Source organism: Xyrauchen texanus, chromosome 1, assembly GCF_025860055.1.
Source record: "Xyrauchen texanus isolate HMW12.3.18 chromosome 1, RBS_HiC_50CHRs, whole genome shotgun sequence".
Taxonomy (NCBI): Eukaryota; Metazoa; Chordata; class Actinopteri; order Cypriniformes; family Catostomidae; genus Xyrauchen; species Xyrauchen texanus.
Window position 1 is genome coordinate 21,109,558 of NC_068276.1, and position 20,726 is coordinate 21,130,283.

The 20,726-nt window shown below is 38.8% G+C and overlaps 3 protein-coding genes across 3 annotated transcripts; 1 reads left to right on the forward strand and 2 right to left on the reverse strand.

Moving 5' to 3' along the window:
- Positions 1-1,196: 1,196 nt before the first annotated feature.
- Positions 1,197-2,654, reverse strand: si:dkey-183c6.9 (E3 ubiquitin-protein ligase TRIM11). The gene has a single exon (XM_052128686.1). It carries the CDS (start codon positions 2,652-2,654, stop codon positions 1,197-1,199), a length of 1,458 nt encoding a protein of 485 aa, XP_051984646.1.
- A 2,217-nt stretch (positions 2,655-4,871) lies between these two features.
- Positions 4,872-16,211, forward strand: homezb (homeobox and leucine zipper encoding b). Its single transcript, XM_052137835.1, has 2 exons — positions 4,872-5,614; positions 12,761-16,211. The coding sequence occupies exons 1-2, from the start codon at positions 5,282-5,284 to the stop codon at positions 14,645-14,647; spliced, it is 2,220 nt and encodes a 739-aa protein (XP_051993795.1). The 5' UTR covers positions 4,872-5,281; the 3' UTR covers positions 14,648-16,211.
- LOC127651819 (cell death activator CIDE-B-like) lies at positions 16,005-20,346 on the reverse strand. The gene is made up of 5 exons (XM_052137848.1): positions 20,193-20,346; positions 19,607-19,721; positions 17,999-18,148; positions 17,489-17,685; positions 16,005-17,278 (listed from the first exon to the last, which is right to left on the reverse strand). The coding sequence occupies exons 1-5, from the start codon at positions 20,219-20,221 to the stop codon at positions 17,128-17,130; spliced, it is 642 nt and encodes a 213-aa protein (XP_051993808.1). The 5' UTR covers positions 20,222-20,346; the 3' UTR covers positions 16,005-17,127.
- Between the last annotated feature and the right edge of the window lie 380 nt (positions 20,347-20,726).

Here is a 20,726-nt window from a genome sequence, read left to right on the forward strand (position 1 = left end):
CTTTGGCACCCATTCACTTGCATTGTTCTGACCTACAGAGCTGAAATATTCTTCTAAAAATTATCATTTGTGTTCAGCAGAAGAAAGAAAGTCAAAAACATGGGATGGCATGAGTGTGAGTTAATGATGAGGGAAATCTTTTGGGTGAACTATCCCTTAAACCATTTACTTTCTCCCCTATCTTTACCTACTAAAGTGAAATTATTGTGGATAACAGCCTGTTGCTTGTAAATCTATGATTAAATGTTTAAAAAACTAACTTAAAACAAATAACCTTGTTTACGTACTGTGTGCTGGCAAAACATTTACTAAATGATAGGACGGGGTTCTTTAATGTCATTAATACAGAGATAACACTCAACACATTAAGGAGAGCACTGACACTGCAGGAGACTAAATGAAGCCCTTTGAAATGTGAAAAGGAAAATTATAATTAAACATTCCAAATTAAACTGTAAACGCTGGTCACATAATCCACTAAAACATTTTATTTGGTATAGCACAATCACAAAGTACTAAATTACACTCAAGAAAAACTAAAGATGTCAAGAGACTTTACGCATGAAAAGAAATTAAATCTGCAGTAAGTAAAGTGTCAAATTCTTCAATTGCTCATGTAGCACTCAATGGGCCTTATTCATAGGAGGTTTAAAAATCTAATGTTCATATCGTTCATATGATCTAAGCTAAAGAAGCACAATTTAGGATACCATTATTGATAGATTTTACTGCTGATTTGAAATATGTTCTTTGATCGTAATCTTGAACAATAGTTTCAGTCATTCACCATTCAAGTATAGGACCTGCACTTTTATCCTGCTTGAATCCAAAGAAAACAGCTATCCAGGTGTGTTCCCAAGATAGCCTATGAGTGAACTGACTTGCCTTGAAAGAGACTTTGGCAGAAATGAATAAAAGCTATTCTCACATACTGTATTAACTTTATTAGGAAAATCATCAGGCTGAGTAAATACTGTCCTGAATGACTGGATATAAATCCTTTGTTATAACAAGAAGCTGTTTTAAATACACTATATGACATCCAAACATGACACTTTTTTGAGCTTTTAATTTAAAAGCCATTTGGCCCTGTTTCTCAACCTTTCCATCTGAAGGGGTTTTCTTCCTGAGTTGCAGGATAACGAGGAACAAACTTCATAGCAGGGCGGTAGTGAGGGAATGTATTCCTGGACCAATCAATTGTTGTTTAGTATACACAGTATTTCCGTATATGAATGGCCATAAGTGGTTTGGTCTGGTATCATTTGTTGGTTCAAGTTTCTGCTGTCTTGTAAATTAGATGTGATGTTTTCCAAGGTAATAAAGGGACAAAGCCCTCTGGTGTAATCTAGTTTGTGTTTATACAGTAAGAATCCTTTGGTCAGTTTGTTTCTGCTGTAAATGGTTAGTATATTTGAAGTACAGTCCCAGATCACTTCCAGCTTCCATGGAAAAGTAGCTTGGAATTCACATGGCACTGTAACAGTCTCTGTATATCTATGCAACGAATTGTAATAATTCGATTGAGAGTCATATATTGTGTGCAAAGATGAGATTGTTTTGTTCTTAATCTTCAGTCCGTAGACATCAGAATAATTCCCGTTGGTGGCGCTTTTGTTACAAAGCCCAATTGTCCAGTCACAGTGTTCAGAGAGTCGAAGGAACCAGCGCAAACTGCTTTCATTTGTTTGAAGACAGCGAATTGTCTGCATCCCATGTGATGCTCTATTAGGCTGGGTCGGGTTTGTGGGGGAGAAGTTGTAGAACAAAGTTTTAAGGTCTTTAGAAAGAGTCATCCCAGACCCAAGAGTCTTTGGGTCAAAGGCCATCTCTGAGACAGGATTCGATTCATACTGAGGGACTGGGTGGTTTTCTGGATCAATAAAAGCAAGAAACTTTCCCTGGAGTTTGTCCACCTGCTCCTCAATGATTTGTGCATTCTTTCTGATCTCCTCAACTAATTGAATGCGAGCAGTTTTTGACTCCAAACCCTGCCTCAGATCCACCATGCGAGCCTCCTCTAGAGCCTTGTGCACACTGGAAAATCTCTGCAAGAAGATGAAATGATCCTCTTCCTTTAGAGCAGAACTGACAGCTTGCTGGGCAGTGTGAAGTGCCCCTAGTCTGGCTGAAACTGAGGTTTGTAAACTTGTGAAGACCTGATCTTTCAGGAGCGATCCAGTCTTTACTAGCTGACTAACAGAGTTCTCCAGAATCTGCCTTTGGCCCTTGTTCCAACTTTCCAGATTATTTGCCTGATCCTGCCTCTCAGCCAGCGCCTTAAACTCTTCCCTCAGTTTACCCACCAGGTCCTTATGGGCAGTCTGTAGTGTCTTCATGTTATGTAGGCGATGTCCGTCCTCAATTGCACAAGACATGCATACCAGCACATGATCATCCAGACAGTAGTATTCCACTAGCTTGCCGTGAGCTGAGCATCTGCTGACTACTTGACCAGTAGAGGCTGGAAGCACAGGCTTGGTTAAAGGATGGGTTTGCAGCAGCACTGGAGAAGTCAGGTGGGGTTGCAGGTGCAGAGCACACATGGAAACTTCACATTTCAAACATGTCTTCAGTGCCAGGGTTTCCCCCTCCACACATAAGTCACACATCACATATGAGGCTGTCTTGGACACTTCAACCTTGGTTGACATACTTGCTGCAGGTCTTATCAGACTCCCTTCAAATACTCAGAATGTTTTTGTCAAAAATGTACTAAGATCTCTGTCTGTCCTCACTCTGACTCTGTATGGAGAGTCTTTTTAACTTTCTCAGGTTCCTTATATATGCAGAGAGTGACCTTTGGTTGCTGTTCACTTAATATTTTATGGTAGATGAAATATTATACCTAAATGATACCTAATCAAATACAGAGATGTTTACGATGGATCATTTGTGACCTTTGTCCTATAGTTTGAGGAGAAGGCATTTACTTATACAGGCAAATATTATCTTTGGCCTTCCTCGTGACTTATGTTTCACTTTAAATATTAACCCTTAAATGCATACCTTGGGTCTTTACAGACCCGGGACCTCATTCCACCCCCTGTACCTCGTACAATTTGTATTTTATTGAGTTGTGCCCACACCTCTTTAGTATTCCTCAATCTCTTATAAACAGTGTAACACACACACACACACACACACACACACACACACACACACACACAAATGCCAAAACTGCCAACAACAAAAAAAGAGCAGAAAAACAAATCAAAATTATAATGGTTTAGGTATTGGGTCTTTTGAGACCTGAGACGTGTTTTTTTCACACTTCTATAAATTACCATTTTTATGATTATTTCATATTTAAGTTTACTATCACAGGATATCTATTAAAACTATTCACAGGGTTTCAACAAGCTTTGGAAGGAGCCTTAAAAGTTTCCATATCTTGCGTAGATATCTGTATTTTCCAAATTGACTGCATGGGGTGAGTACTGCAGGTTCGTCAGCACTGCACGGGTGGCCCGGTACTGCTCTGCTCTCGCTCAACAGCCAGCAGATGCTGGGTTGTCACAATTTTGTAGTATTTGGTGTTTCCCATGTGCAGCATTAAATGACAGCGTGACCATTTAGTCACATAAACATATTCTACCGAACTGTCGGCTGCTCGACCGGCCCACCGGGAAAAGTCCCAGTGCTCACAATGGCACAATGTTGTCTCACAGAAAATCAATGTGATATAGTAGTTATTTTTGTGAATATATAAATACCTATCCTGTAATAGCAAACTTATATAGATATAAAATAATCCTAATAATTTGATTTATGGAAGCACAAATAAGTGACACTATTACTTACATCTCTGGCCATTAATAACACTATACACGTTTGGTCATTAGAAATTGAAATATATTCCACTACAGATTACAGAATTCATGCTGTAAAATGTAATTTGTAACATATTCCATTAGATTACTCAAGCTCAGTAAAGTATTCTAAATACTTTGGATTACTTCAGCACTGGCAGATGTTTTCACTTAAACTATAAGTGAAAATAAAAACTCAGTAAGACAAAATACACATGTTAAAAATACATTCTCTGAAATTCCTAAATATTTTATGCAGTGTTGTTTCTAAAACAAGATTAATCAAATTGATTTTGTTTTAAGGATTTTTAAATATTTTTACTGGAAAACAATACAACAATTATTATCAAGAATATAATATTTCTTGATAAAAAATATGATCGTGTCTGTAACGTGCATGTAAAATGTTTAGAAATAGCATTTTAGCTTAGCGTAAAACTGACAATTTACACAAGGTTTATTTCTATTTCTTCTGCTCCAAACTTACTTCAAACGTACTTCTCTGTCTGCTCGTATGAATGTAACACATCATAAGAAAGTGTTTCACCACTGTTCAAATGCACTTTGGATCACATAATTTATATGTATAAATGTTTTCCATCTGAAAGGACTAAATATTAAATGAAACAAATGACAATAAAATGCAATTGTAATCTCTTAAGTAATCTAAATACTTTTTGAATGTAACTGTATTCTAAATACCAATTATTTAAATTGTTTACTGTAGTGGAATTTTGTATTTTAAATACATATTCCCGTTACAAGTATTCCGTTACTCCCCAGCCCTGTATATATACATACACACTATGCATGTTAATGTGCATGTAAACATAATGTGCCGAATACTTTGGCAATGTGAGGCTTTTTTTGTCATGCAAAGAAGACTCCTTGACTCTTGAACGAGCATAACTTTTAGGTGTAAATAGAACTTTTGTATGTGGCGATCTCTTTTTGAATGTCAAAGGGACACATGAACATTTATCGAGAGCGCAAATACACCGCCGGCATGGAGCTTTTATTTTGAAGCAACTCTAGCTTCACATGCCAATGATGCGACAAACCAAACCTGTGACAGCCCTCAACTGTGCGACCCAAAGGCGAATGCGGTTGCCAGGGAAATACGCTTTTATTTCGCCGTATTTCTTAAGTAACCACCTTTCTTGAGGTCTAATACTCCGGGCTGTGTCCGAGCTGTCTATTTGACTTTATATGCCTGTGTGTGAAGCCTGTGTAAAAGCCACCCCAAGCTCTTGTGTTAGCTCGCTTGCTAGTCAGCCTTTGTTCCATATCCAGACCAGTGTGGCCATCCTTTAGGATTCAGCCTTCAGCTCCTGCATGCAACTTCCTATAGAATTATTCTCGCAAATGAAACTCGTTGCATCGTTGGCGCCGTCGTACGTGGACTTTGTTTTGGGAGAAATCTAGCTTGCGTATGAATTACGTCTTGGCTCGGTCTTGCACAGGTAGCGATGGAGCAATGCTCAAGCACACGGGCTTCACCTCCAGACCCAGTGACGTGTCCTGAGAGCCCAGCGGGAAACACTGGCGGGCACGCCGGGGAGACCGTCAAGGATGCGTACGAGTGTCGGATTTGTGGTTATAAAGCGCTAGACGTTAAATGCCTCAGTCAACATCTGCACGCCGCGCATCCAGTCACCAGCATTTCGGACTCGAACTCGGTGAGGAGTGAAGACGATGACACCCCAGAACAGGAGCGTGGCAAAGGTGTGCATGATGGGGCGACGTCTTGCTTAAATGGTGAACTAAGCTCACGACTGGAAAAGAGCCCTGTCAAGGATAAAGTGAGTAAACTTAAGTGTGCATGTCATTACTATGTACGTACATGTGTGTGTTAGAGGCGTGGACCATTAGTGTGGTCAAGAATTAGACATGTTCACTATAGGTTTCTATTGTACCAAGACGTTTTAGTGCCACATTAAAATAAAGTTTTTGAGAATAATTTTGTCACATGCGTCAATACTGAGGTTTATGTACTGAAAAGATCATTTAAAAAAAAATACTCACCGAGTATTTAACACAGAACAATTACTTGCATATAACACTACTATAATGAACATGTTTTCAGTTTCTGAGTTTGTCTCATTAAAAGCTGAAATTCTTAAAAAATAATCTGTTTTTAATTTTTTTTTTTTTTAAATAAGCAGTTTAGTATTTTTTTTTAATATTTATTAATTTAATATTAGTTTAAAAATGTTTATGTGGCGTTATCAACACAAATTTAGCCATTTTGTTGTTTGTAAACAACAACAAAAACAGAGAGGATATATTGCTCTTGTATGCTCTGTTTTTCAAAAAATTATGAAACCAAATTTGACATTTGTTCCAACTTCGCGTGAGTTTCAAACTAGGAATGTGCAAAACTAACAATTTTTATATTCAACTAGTTGGTCGGATGTTTGAACAACTAGTTGATGTTATGAATAATAATGTAAAAAATTAAAGTGGCCCCAGTCAGACACCCTTTAGAGAGATGTATGGACGCTGAGGCTGCAGTGGTTCAACCATCTGTGTACCTAATCAAGATTCATCAGACCAGGCAATGTTTTTCCTGACTATAACTGTCCAGTTTTGGTGAGCCTGTGCCCACAGCAGCCTCAGCTTTCTGTTCTTGGGTGACAGAAGAGGAATTCGACGTGGTCTTCTGCTGTTGTAGCCCATCTGCCTCAAGGTTCGGCATGTTGTGTATTCTGAGACAGGGGCAGATCTACCGGGCTGGCATGGGATGGCAAATGCCACCCAAAGAAAAACTGCCACCCAAATGTATTAAATATATTATAAATGTAAGTATATTATCGTTGATTTTGACATTGTGTAGGGGTTTATTCATGTCAAACTGCCTAAATTCTCACCGAACGCACAAATGACTACAGACCCAGTGATTGTTTACAGCAGCAGCCAATCACAGCATCGACCAATTGCCTACCTACTATAGGCCTTTATCACAGTCCACGTGTCGTCACATCCGGCTCCGAATATTAGCGTAACTTAACATCTGCCCGTTGATCTGTCTATGGATGATCACAGTTTTTCTAAATAAATTAAGCCTTATTGGATGCACTTGGCAGTACACATCAGCCATTTAATAATTTTTTTTGGAATAGCTCAGCATTTCACCATGTGTTATCTAGCACTTTAATATGTAATAGTATCTGAGCGAGGCAATTATCAGCACAGAGTTGTCCCTGTTCACTCCCAGAGGATTATTGTTCTCAACTCAAGTCCGAAGAGACTGCGTTTAAATGTTTTAATGTTGTTGTTTTCACTTTTGTAAATATAATTGTAGTACAGTTGTAGACACTGGGACATTTTCATCTCTATGATTTATTTACATTGCATTCGGTCGCGACTCGTGAGCAGACGCTTTAATCATAGTACTCAAACCATGAGGATATAACCCCACGTTTACAATGATTTAACCAGTTGATTTCTGCAATCGGACTCTGGGATGGAAACGTTTCTTTATTTGAACATTTTTAATACATGGAGATTACAAGTAAGTAAGTATATGAAAGTAATGTGATCATTATCATCGCAAATAATCTCTAGAATTTTTACTCCGAATATAAATAGTTTTTTTTGTGCCTTATTATATACACTTGTCCTGTTCTAATGCTCTTTAATGTGTAAATGTACTATTTTTTGTATTATATTCTTGCATTCCTCTAATAAAAACATAGTTATACTCTGTGAAGTGGTCCCTGCTTACATATAATCCTGTTTAAAATAATAAAACAACATGACATAGTTTTCTATTCTTCATTACCCCTAATGATTGTAAGGTGAGGTAGGTCTGTTTAGATGAAGCATTTGAGATTATTGTACATAAAATAGGCCATAATAGTCCAGCGCTATGGGCACTGCCATTTAAACAAACTGCAGCGGTAGTTGTTTTACACAACTAAGTGAAGCTTCCGCTCTGCGAACGCGGAAGTGTGATAAAGGCCCATTATAGCACGTGTACAGTGTTTGGGCTGATGAGTTTATTTCCTCAAGAACAGTGACCACACTGACAAATATGTGAAAAAAGTTAAAAGATGAATTTCTCAGTTGTTTCCAAGTATTCACTGAATGATTAGATACATCGTTGTCAGTTAAGGGTTGAGACGGGTGAGATGTATCCTCACCAATTTTTTAAATTGCTTTCGTCAGATATGTGTGGATCTCCAGTTCTTGAGTTAGAGTTTCTGTTTCATCTGTGTGTGTATTGACTGACGATCGGCACTGGAATGAGTTATTTTGAATGTTAGGATAATTGTTCGTTGCAGCTGTTATCAGAGTCATTAGTGTCAGCAGTTTTGACACAGCTCAGGCTCTTTTACGTGTCCTCCATTGTGATGGCCTTCTCGGACATATTGTTTGTGTAGTGTGTGTGTTATTTCTCTTTCTCTGCCTCTCTCTTAATTGCTCTCAGGTGTGGGTTATCCAGGTGAGCTGATTGTTGATTGGGCGCACCGGTACGCCAGTGTGTTTCCTCCCTATATAAATGGAGCGTTTCATGGCTGGGTTGCGTGATGGGAGATGGTTGTTCACACGCGCACATTATGGGTTCCTGCTGCTGGAGAGTTTGTGGTTGTCGCTGTCTGAATTTCAGAGTTCACTCTTCTTTCATATTGAAAGTATATCAATACATTGTCAATAAATGTGTCTGTTTCCGCTACTCTCTTCTACCCACATCTGTTATTGCATTTTATTTTTAAAATGTAACACCTATCCACTGACATACAGATGCAGTCTTGTTTTATTAAAATGGAAAGTTATATTTGGGCGAATTAGAATCCAAAACCTATAAAAACTAAAGACAAAAAGTTATTGTTAGATCAGTCAGTCATGTGCTGTTCAATGTATTCATCTACTGACTAACAAAATCCCAATTACCATATTATGTGAAATATTTATTTGGGTGCTTGAATTAGTCATTATGCATGACTTGATCAAAACAGGTCATTTAAGGTCATTTAAAAGAATCTTTTACTGTGCATAACATAATTAAGCACTGTGCCCCCCCCCCAGTACAATGTTCTGTACAGTTTATCTTTATTTAGTCCTAACTTTGTGTTAATGTTCCTTTTTTATTTGATAATTCCAGCTGTTACAAATGTGATGGGCCTACAGGACTTTATTAGCAGAATAACATGGGTTACACATGCATTTCCCATCCATGGGTACACTTAACAAAGGTGGTGATGTTTAGTCCAGATTGACGGTTCTATATGTGAAGCATAGGAACATGACAATATCTTAGTTCTCTGGAGGTAGAAATTTTATTACTTATTTTTTATTATGCAAGCATTTTTGGCACCATACCAGCTACATTCACACAGTCAGTTTTTGGGATTGACAACCATATTTACTTACAGGTGAGAGTCTTGGAATGTCCCATTCATACAACAGCGTACAGTAGCAGTTTAAATACTGTCTGTATGAACAAACAACCAAAGTCACAACTGTATTCTAACAGCTGTAACCATAGTGACTGTGATTAAAAGATGGGGATGTCCATAACACTGGCATGTCTTATCACAATTGCTGCCACGTTATTAGATAAATGAGTCCAATCTAAGCGCGAGTTCATCCATCAGATCATAATGAACCAAAAGTGCAGCTTATGTGTCGCGCGGCTCGTGTCCGTGAGCAGCCAGTGGAAAACAGCGTCTGAATCTTCGGATGACATGCAGCTTATTTCTCTGTCTCCATGAGTTAAAAACCCCAACATGAACCACAGGAGACACATGCGTTTACAGTGCAGCGTGTCTCTTACTGTACATGACGTAACTAACAACTAGTTGTCCAGTACGTTTCCTTTCACACAGCACAGGTTTGCCAAGAATGCGGTTGTGAGATATGAAAATGTGCGGGTGTCAGTTTGGTTATAGAATGCGGTTGTAAATAAGTGTCCTGTGTGTGAATGTAACTGTATTAAGAGCTCAAAACAGATCCGACAACCGTATTCTGCTGCTGTGTGAATGTAGCCACCAAGTAAACTCTAGATACTGTTGTGTAGGGTTGCACGATAATGGTTAAAATGATCATCATGATTATTTTGGTTACAAAAAATTTAATCACGATTATTCTGCCCATATGAAGCTGTATTTATTTATTTTTATTGCAGGGCTGCATGATTTGGACAAAAAAATTATAAATAGTTTTGCCACCGCTTTGATGTTTTTTTCTTAAATAAAAAATACAATTACACTAAACTGTAGGGCTGAGCAAAAAAACATATTTTTCGATTATTTGTTTTTATTTTTATTTGGTCGATTCAATATCGATTCTGAAAAGCAGTGGATCAGTCTTTGTGGACTGGGTCTGATCTTGAATCCTTTTATTAATAGCTTCTCATCTAGATATCTCTCTCTCAGCATTTCCTTCTTCCTAGTTGCAGTTTGTGAGTGGAGTGCATCTAACTTGTACAGTAGGGAAGGGCGATCGATACTAAAGCATTGATACTTCCGATGCTGACGTGGTATCAAGAATATCGATCCTCACATAAAAATATTGATTCTGGAGTTTTTCTTATCTAGGGATCTTATTATTTATATAACATGAATATTAATGCATCTCATAAGCTTCGAAGTGGAAAATAATAATTATATTGGCAAATTGATGCATGGCACCAGAACTGTTTTTCCTTCTGCTCATCTTGACATGCAGAAATGCTAATATACAGTGCATCCGGAAAGTATTCACAGCGCTTTACTTTTTACACATTTTGTTATGTTACAGCCTTATTCCAAAATTCTACAAACAATACCCCATAATGACAACGGGAAAGAAGTTTGTTTGAAATCTTTGCAAATTTATTAAAAATAAAAAACAAAACAAAAATCACATGTACTTTATTCACAGCCTTTGCTTTGTTGAAGCACCTTTGGCACAATTACAGCCTCAAGTCTTTTGTGTATGATGCCAAGTTTGGCACACCTATTTTTGGGCAGTTTCTCCCATACTCTTTGCAGGACCTCTAAAGCTGCATCAGGTTGGATGGGGAGCGTCGGTGCAAAGCCATTTTTAGATCTCTCCAGAGATGTTCAATCAGGTTCAAGTCTGGACTCTGGCTGTACCACTCAAGGACATTCACAGAGTTGTCCCGTAGCCACTCCTTTGTTATCTTGGCTGTTTGCTTAGGGTTGTTGTTCTGTTGGAAGATGAACCTTCGCCCCAGTCTGAGGTCCAGAGTGCTCTGGAGCAGGTTTTCATCAAGGATGTCTCTGTACATTGCTGCATTCATCTTTCCCTCGATGCCGACTGGTCTCCCAGTTCCTGTCGCTGAAAAACATCCCCACAGCATGATGCTGCCACCACCATGCTTCACTGTAGGGATGGTATCGGCCAGGTGATGAGCGGTGCCTGGTTTCCTCCAGATATGACGCTTGCATTGAGGCTAAAGAGTTCAATATTTGTTTCATCAGACCAGAGAACTTTGTTTCTCATGGTCTGAGAAATCACAGGGTCAGACTGAGAGTCCTTCAGGTGCCTTTTGGCAAAATCCAGGAGGGCTGTCATGTGCCTTTTACTGAGGAGTGGCTTCCGTCTGGAGTGCTACAGAGATGGTTGTTCTTCTGGAAGGTTCTCTTCTCTCCACAGATAAATGCTGAAGCTCTGTCAGAGTGACCATCGGGTTCTTGGTCACCTCCCTGACTAAGGCCCTTCTCCCCCGATCGCTCAGTTTGGCCGGTCGGCCAGCACTAGTAAGAGTTCTGCTGGTTCCAAACTTCTTCCATTTACGGATGATGGAGGCCACTGTGCTCATTAGGACCTTCAATGGTGCAGAAATGTTTCCGTAACCTTCCCCAGATCTGTGCCTCGATACAATCCTGTCTCGGAGGTCTACAGACAATTCCTTGAACTTCATGGCTTGGTTTGTGCTCAGACATGCACTGTTAACTGTGGGACCTTATATAGATGGGTGTGTGCCTTTCCAAATCATGTCCAATCAACTGAATTTACCACAGGTGGACTCCAATCAAGTTGTAGAAACATCTCAAGGATGATCAGTGGAAACAGGATGCACCTGAGATCAATTTAGAGTGTCATGGCAAAGGCTGTGAATAATTATGTACATGTGATTATTTATTTATTTTATTTTTTATAAATTTGCAAAGATTTCAAACAAACTTCTTTCACGTTGTCATTATGGGATATTGTTTGTAGAATTTAGAGGAAAATAATTAATTTAATACATTTTGGAGTAAGGCTGTAACATAACAAAATGTGGAAAAAGTAAAGCGCGGTGAATACTTTCCGGATGCACTGTAGGTGTACATGTGTTACTAATAAAGTGGTCACTGAGTATATACAGTATGTGCTACATACACTCTCCAATCACTTTATTAGGTACCAAATCCAATCATGTGGCAGCAGTGCAATGCATGAAATTATTCAGATACAGGTCAGGAGATTCACATCAACCATCAGAATGGGGAAAAATGTGATCTCAGTGATTTCAAAAGTGGCATGATTGTTGGTTCCAGACAGGCTAGTTTGAGTATTTCTGTAACTGCTGATCTTCTGGGATTTTCATACACAACATTCTCTAGAATTTACTCCTAATGGTGCCAAATACAAAACAACATCCAGTGAGTGACAGTAATGAGGATGAAAATGCCTTGTTTATGAGAGATCAACAGAGAATGGTCAGACTGGTTCGAGCTGACAAAGTCTACGGTAGCTCAGAAAATCACTCAATTGTACAATGTACAATTGTAGTGAGCAGAATAAAATCTCAGACCGCACATCATGTCGAACCTTGAGTCGGACGTTGGGCACTTTATTAGTACCACAGTGTTCCAAATAAAGTGCTCAGAGACTCTGAAATGTTAAGAGATGAAAGGAAATTGCATCCTTTTGACATTTTCACTTCAACTTTAACAATCAGAGAGAATTTGTCATGTACATTTATTCATATTTTTGTTTCTCAATCCCTTCAGCCAATCTCCCATGAAGAATCTGAATCTGCTTCACTTCAGAACCCTGAAGATTCAAATGAGACGTTATCCTCCATGGAGGCCCAAGAAGAAGAAGAGAGGATGGAAGTCTCACCTGGTCCCAAAGCCACTGAGAGCTTAACGGCTGTATTACCTCAGGAGAAGTCCCCTTGCTCTTCATTGTCTAAGCAGGCTTGCCAAAAGAGGCAAAATGCCTCCACTGGCACATCGACCCACAACAAAACTAACTTGGTCTGTCTCCCATTGGTATCGGATGGATTAAAACTTATTTGGGTTCGCTCTGAGCAGATCCATGAGCTGGATGCTGTGTCAGAACTTGTGGAAGCATTTAACGAATTCCCATACCCTACCCCACAGGAGGCAAGTGCTCTAGCTCGAAGATGTGCATTACAGCCAGAGCGGGTTAAAACATGGTTCATGATGCAACGGGTACGCTATGGAATCAGCTGGGGTGACGACGATATCCAGGAAACACGACGCAAGCTGTGGTGCATTCAGAAGAGAAATGTAGTGGAGGAATGTGTGGAACTAAACGATGAGGAGGATGAGCTGCATGATAATTCAGGAAATGAGAGGAGCCTAGATGGACAGCAGCAGGCAGATAAACCGCCACCAGTAGCCGAGGCCCATATTTATCAGAGAGACCACACCCCCAAACCCAGCCAAACTGTTCCTCAGCACAGCACCAGTGACCAACACCGCTTTGATGTTAGTCAGTACAATAAAACTCCCCAATACAACAATGGTGTTCAGCAGTTCCTCAATTCTAATGTTGTGTACAATAATGGTGTTCAGCTCTCATCCCAAGTTCCTCAAGTTATTACTCAGTTCCAGACTAACAGTAGAAACATAACCCTTCATAATACTGGAGTCCAACTCATTGATGCTCATGGACAATCACAATATATGATTATGAATAACCAACACTCTGCAACTCCGTACCATTCAGGACCACACCAACTTTCCGAGCTTTCAAAGTCTTTGCACAGCCTTCCGGGGAAGAAATCTAAAGCTCAGCTGATGGCCCTGCGCCGCAGTTTTGTTCGGAAGTCATGGCCCACTGACGCCGAAGTCGAACGTCTTCAGGGAGCAACCGGACTGAATCGCCGTGAAATTCGGAAATGGTTTGCAGATAGCCGCTACCAGCTTCGCAGGAATGGCCGGGCTTGGATAGCCAAGCTTGCAAAGCTGAATCGATCATTTCAACAAACTGGACAGAACTCTCAGAGTGAGCTGCCTAGTGGGAGTTTATATAGCAACAATGAGGTTGCAAACACTGAGTTGGGCTTTGAGGTTGATGTGGGTGATGACGACGAAGAGGGGGCAGACAACCAATCGGTTGAGACCAGAGAAGAAGTAAGTGATGAAGGCGAGTTCGATGATGGCAATGCTTCCATTCAACAAAACTCTGCAGACCGCTCCCCCTCTCCTTCTGCTCCTTCTCCATCATCATTCATGCATGGCCGGGTAGAATCCAGTGTGCGACTTCGTAAAAAGACAAGGGAACAGTTGGAAATATTGAGACAAAGCTTCCTTCGCTGCCAGTGGCCCACAAGTGATGACTACCTGATTCTGCAGCAGAAGACGGGCCTTACGCGGACAGAGATTATCCAGTGGTATGGAGACACTCGATACCACATCAAACACAATCAGATGCGCTGGATGACTTCACAGGAGAGACAACGCATCATAGAAGTCATAACCCAACAGCAGAAAAGGGGCGGAAAGTATTCACGCCCCAAAGTTTTGATGGAGGGTATGGGCTCTGGGTTGAGTTTGGGGGATTCTTCTTTAATTAATGGAGGGGGAGGAGGTGAAACAGCAACATGGGATGACTTCTTTAGAGGAAGTACACCAGTTCTTCCCTAGGGTGAATGTTTGCCAAGGCATTTGAAGCTGTGCAGATAGGTGGAAACTTAACTCCACATCACTGCCAAAGATGTTACACAAAAAGTTCAACTTTTTAATTTTCTTCCTTATTTTTCTGGATGTTTTTACTCCAAAATTAATGCTATGATCCAGGGCCTTGTACTGTAGAAACTCTTTCACAACATTGTTATGCAATAACTATCTCCAAACTTAAGTATCTTACTTGAATCAAAATATTTAGTATTAAGGCCAAAACATACTCTATGCAAGTACGTGTTTGCAGACGCACCTTGCTACGTAAGCTCGATTTTACACCTGTTGCATTGTGAAATATGTCAGTCCTTAATTCATAACTCAACACAACTACACACTGTATTCTCAGAGTTGCCACAAGGGGCGCTATATCAGATTTTCGTCTTTCAATCAACTACTGTCATGGTGGACTAAGGCAGCGATTTGAGTTGAAACTTTTAGAAAAAATACAGACACATAATTGTCCCCAGTCCATTCAGAAAATGTAACTCTGTATACAGCCTCCTAAGGCAACATTTTCCTGGTTTCGGACGCAGCACCAGTTTCGTGGTCATGCCTAAAAACATCTATTTCCCTCATGTGGTCTGAGGCTTGTAACCACAAGAGCAACGCAAGAACGCATGTAACATATGTACAACGGGACCACGTGTTGGTCATGCGTTCGCCAAGTACTCGTGTTTGCTTGAAGTATGTTTCGGCCTTTAGAATGTGTACCTTAAAGTGATCAAAACTAAAATTGTGTGCGGCAAGGCACTGAATTAATGTATAATGTAAAATGTATTTTATTTTGTAGCTTGTTTTATCAGAGTTATATTCATCGTGGTTCTCAGTGTGATTCAACAGAGCGAATGCATGTGTGTTTCCATTTTAATATTTAGGTTTCACTTCGAGCTTGGATATGTAGATGTTTGCTTTTACAAAGTTCAATTGTATGTAAGGTTCTAAGCATAACTAGAAACTTTTAAATCCACAGTGCTTTACACAGCTTTGTTTCTAAAATAACTCTTTGATGGAAACCATGTGTTGACAGAAAAATACTAATTTATGTGCTTGATTTTATTCCAATCATGTGCTTGATTTTATTTCAATCATAATACTCTGTCTTTTTTTATTATTATTTAATACTAATTAAAATTTTGTAGTATCAAATAAGTTTATTAGTCTATGCATTGAGTAAACTGACTAGAGAGACTGTCCTTTTGTGCTCAAGCTTTTTGTACCAATTTGGTTTTACTTAATAAATTGATCTTAAAAACATGGAAAAAGTGTTTGTTGTAACTGTTCACTATTTCTGAACATTTATTTATCTATTTACATTGCCATACAGATGTTATTAACATGTAAACTTAAAGAACGCTAAGCATGAAATTACATTTGCATCTATGCATTTGGCAAACTCTGGATTAAAAAAAAAAAAAAAAAAAAGTAATTTTACAGTGCATTCGAGGTATGGGTTTGTGAGTTTCCTGGTGTCATAAACCAGTTGAGCTACAAGAACCCCTAAATAAACATTTATAAATTAAATGAAATACACAGAATCAGTTTATGGTAACTGTTAAGCCCTGAACAAATCCTTACAATATATTCATTAATTAGAAGTGTATTGTCACTAAAGGTTTTCTTAAAGGCATAGTTCACCCAAAAAGGAAAATCCTCTCATCATTAACTCACCCTCATGCCATCCTAGATATGCATGACTTTCTTTCTTCTGTAGAACACAAATTAAGATATACAGAAGAATATTTAAGCCCTGTTAGTCTATACAATCCAAGTGAATGTGTGCCAAAATGTTTATGCTCCAAAAAGCAAATAAATGCATAATAAAAGTAATCCATATAACTCCAGTGTTTTTATCCAAATGATCATAAGTTATATGATAGGTGTGGATGAGAAACATCAAAATGCAAGTCCTATTTTGTTTGAAATTCTTCTCCCTGCCAGTAAGGGGCAGTATGCATGAAGAACGTGAATCACCAAGAAGAAAGTGAAAGAGATCTGTTTCTCACCCACACCTGTCATATCGAATCTGAAGATACTGATTTAACCACTAGAGTCTTAAATTGTTTGGCACCCATTCTCTTGCGTTGTATGGACCAAACAAGCTGAGAAATTCTTCTAAAAATCTTCATTTGAGTTCAGCCGATGAAAGAAAGTCAGACACACCTGGGATGGCATAAGGATGAGTAAATAATGAGAGAATTTACATTTTGGGGTGAACTATTCTATAAAGGGGTTTCATGTAACCGGCTACAGTTTTAGAAATATTTTTTTTTCCTGGAGTAAATGGTAATTCTACATTTAAATTTCCCCACAGACAGTGACAGCCTACAAATGGAACCAAAATATACATCCATGTCTAGGAAACATCCCCAAAGTCTCAGATCAACATCTCTCCCTCAGTTACAATTGCAGTGAAATTCATGTCCATTGAATTTACATCTCTCATTTTATTTCAAGTATGCCGTGTGACTGATAGGTCTGCCATGCTGCGCTTCAAGAAAATCCGCCCCCTGGACAATACGACGAATCACATTTGCGGATGTGATCAACATGTGTCCAGCAGCGTGGAGGAGAGAGGACATGAACCTGAGTGCCTCCCTGAGAGAGTTGGGATGAGAACAAAAGAAATGCAGCGTATGAGTAAACAATATGGCTTGATACAAGTTACTTTGTACAAAGAATTAGTATAATAAACCACTGTTTTAGTTACTACAAAGATGACGAATTAGGCCTTTGAGAAACCCTACATGCTAGAGTTTCCATCTCTATGGCAGTACAAAGAGGGAAACTTCTACTATGCCTTCTTACCTCAGGAATTTCTTGGGTCCGAGGCATTGAAAATCAGCACTGACAGAGTAAAGCCCTTGGTATGTGGCTTTCACATTCAGAGAGCCAAATACATCTTTGGGGCTATTCCGGTAAAGATCAAAGGTGACCTGAGCAATATCTCTTCCTGTCCTTGGCTTGTGGTCACCTGGTTTGCTTTGACCTCTCCTTTGATGCAACTAGGGGGGATAGAAGAGTAAAGTGAAAATATATGGTACTGAACAAGACCATCCTTAAGAAAGTCACTAAACAATTTAATTTAAACCAAATTATTTGAATTGGTTTAAATACATAATAGCACAGCACATATTAGACTTAATTTGTCAAATGCATAAACATGGTTATGGTTGCTTCATATTGGGATGTGTTATACTGTGGAGATTCTCATAATCCTGCTGATGAAGTCACTTGGATGAGAGGTGAAACAGCTTCAAGCAACCAGAGATAAATCCTGAAGTCACAAACAAATTCTGCTTGACATAAAACACGTACAGGATGAGGTCTCCAGGTCTCTCCAGAGTTAAGCCCCATGAAAACCGTGTTGTCTGGCAGGGCCATGAGAAACTCATCCGAGTCGACCTCTGTCCCATCCTCCTCACACACCAAAGTCAGCGCAGTAGATATCAAGAGAGCCTGGGTTGCCTGAAGCACAAATAACACTATGACACAAGTCTGTGCCAAAACATTTGCAGAATGAAAATGTCCCACAAGGTTTATCTTGAATAGACTTTAAAGCATATCTGTGTTTTTCACATGTCTGTGTAGTTTCTCAGTTACCCAAGTCTTTGTAAGATGTCTAGTAAATTAAATTAAATTTGATAGAGCCCCTGCAAACCCCTCCAGGCAGGATTAACTGATGCACAGTATCTACTTCTATAGGACAATGATGAACAGATATTAGGCAAGGCAACCAGATGGTTTTAGAGAGGAGTGAGACAGGCCATCTAAAATGACACCTGCGACACTGATTGTCAGCTGACTACAATGCTATCTATCATCATTACTGTGATGATCACAATTCACACCAGTGCAAAAACTCCCAAAACAATTTGTGAGTCATATGACATTATTGACATTATTAAACAATTGGTGATGTTTCTTGGATGAGTAGCAAAATGTCTTAGCAACAGAGAATCTCTTCCAGTTGAATCCAAATAAATTTTTCTAGACAGTATCCTCTTCAAGTTTCTGCTTGTTAACAAGTCATAAATGTTTTTTATTAAATGAATATTTCAGGTTCAATACAAGTTAAGCTCAATCGACAGCATTTGTGGCATAATGTTGATTACCACAAAAATTAATTTTGACTCGTCCCTCCTTTCCTTTAAAAAGAAAAATATCTGCATTACAGTGAGGCACTTACAATGAAAGTGAATGGGGGCCAATATGTAAACATTCAAATACACACTGTATCAAAAGTATAGCCACAAGACATAAACAATATGTGTGTTAACATGATTTTAGTGAAATAAAATCACTTACTAACCTTTTCTGTGTAAAATTATCTAATTTTACTACTTTGTTGCCATAACAACGCAATGGTTTAAACCATAAAAGGACCGTAAAAAGGAAGATTTAAACAACTTTTCAGCTCAAAAATAATTTAAGTGAATTTTAATTGAGTTTTAACAGAAGATTTAATGTATTTTGTTTTATACGATTATAAGCTTTACATTTCTGCCTTTAAACCCTCCAAAAATTGGCCCCATTCACTTCCATTGTAAGTGCCTCACTGTAACCAAAATCTTTGCTATTTTTTTTTTAAGAAAAGGAGGGTCGAGTCAAAATGAATTTGAGTTAATCAACAATATACCACAAATACTGTCGATTGAGCTTAACTTGTATTGAACCTCCAATATCCCTTTAACCCTGATGGATTAACCTTTTCAAACCATGGCCAGGTCTGAGAGGAGGCATTGCCCCCCTAGATTTTCTTTGTGCCCTCCAGAAACTTCTGATGCCCCCAACCCTGGTTGGACTACAAAATGAGAGAACCTTTTGACCACCCTAAAGATCTCATCCTAGTACCAGCATTGTTCCAACCCCATCTACCAGCCCCCCAACATGGGTGTATTGTCCTGTTATCTTTCATTTTCTTGCCTTCTCTTTAAGCTCCTCTAGAGTTCCTGCAGTGACTCCTTTTTTGACCTCTCTGTTCCAGGAGCACACTCTGAATGGACGTTGAGGGGCGGACCACACCCGCCGAGACACTGACCTGAGTAAGAGTGAAGAGTGGGGATGAGAGAAGGACAACATGTCAAAAACAGACAGGAATATGTTTAAAAAGAAGAGAACAAGAAAAAGTAAAAAGCTGGTTGCTGTTGTTAAGAGTGTTGAAGATATAGCGGATAATCAAATCAATGGCTGCTTTAAAAGTGGGGCACAGCACATGGCAAAGTGATGTAATCAAACAGTCTTTTATCTGAAGAGCCGTCGATGGAGCATATTGTGAAAGACCAACAGTTAAAGTCCATATTTCAAGCCTATGGATAAACATTTAGAAAACCATTTAAACTTATTAAAATACGTCAAATATATATTTGTTTGTTTGTTTTACCAACGACTGTGGTCAAATTGATTAATAAGTATATAGTCAGGTTGGTTTTAGTCAAAACATACTTAGTAGATAAATATATTGTAAAATAAACAGTTCTGAATGTTCATTAAATGATGTCAGTAAACTTACTTTAAAAAAGAGGATGTTGTTTCCATCATGGTCTTTGTTGTTTCAGTTGTTTACAGTCCCTTCAGTCTCAAAATGACTGTCTGGAGTAAATACTGAGTGGCAGTTGTTGTAGACTAACATTATCTGAGAATCTGGCCAGGTGGACTTTGAGTTTACTGGATGATTTAGTCTGGTAGTCTGTGTCATTGGCCAAGGTCTCCGCTATGACTGTACTTGTGCGTTTAGGGGCGTAGGTATTACCAGGGTTGTGAGAGTTACTTTTGAAATGTAGTTCACTACAGATTACAGAATTCATGCTGTAAAATGTAATTTGTAACATATTCCATTAGATTACTCAAGGTCAGTAACATATTCTAAAGACTTTGGATTACTTCTTCAGCACTGGCAGATTTTTTCACTTGTTTTGATAATAAAAACTCAGTAAGACAAAATACACATGTTAAAAATACATTCTCTGAAAAACCTAAATATCTCATGCAGTGTTGTTTCTAAAACAAGATAAATCAAATTGATTTTGTTTGAAGGATTTTTTAG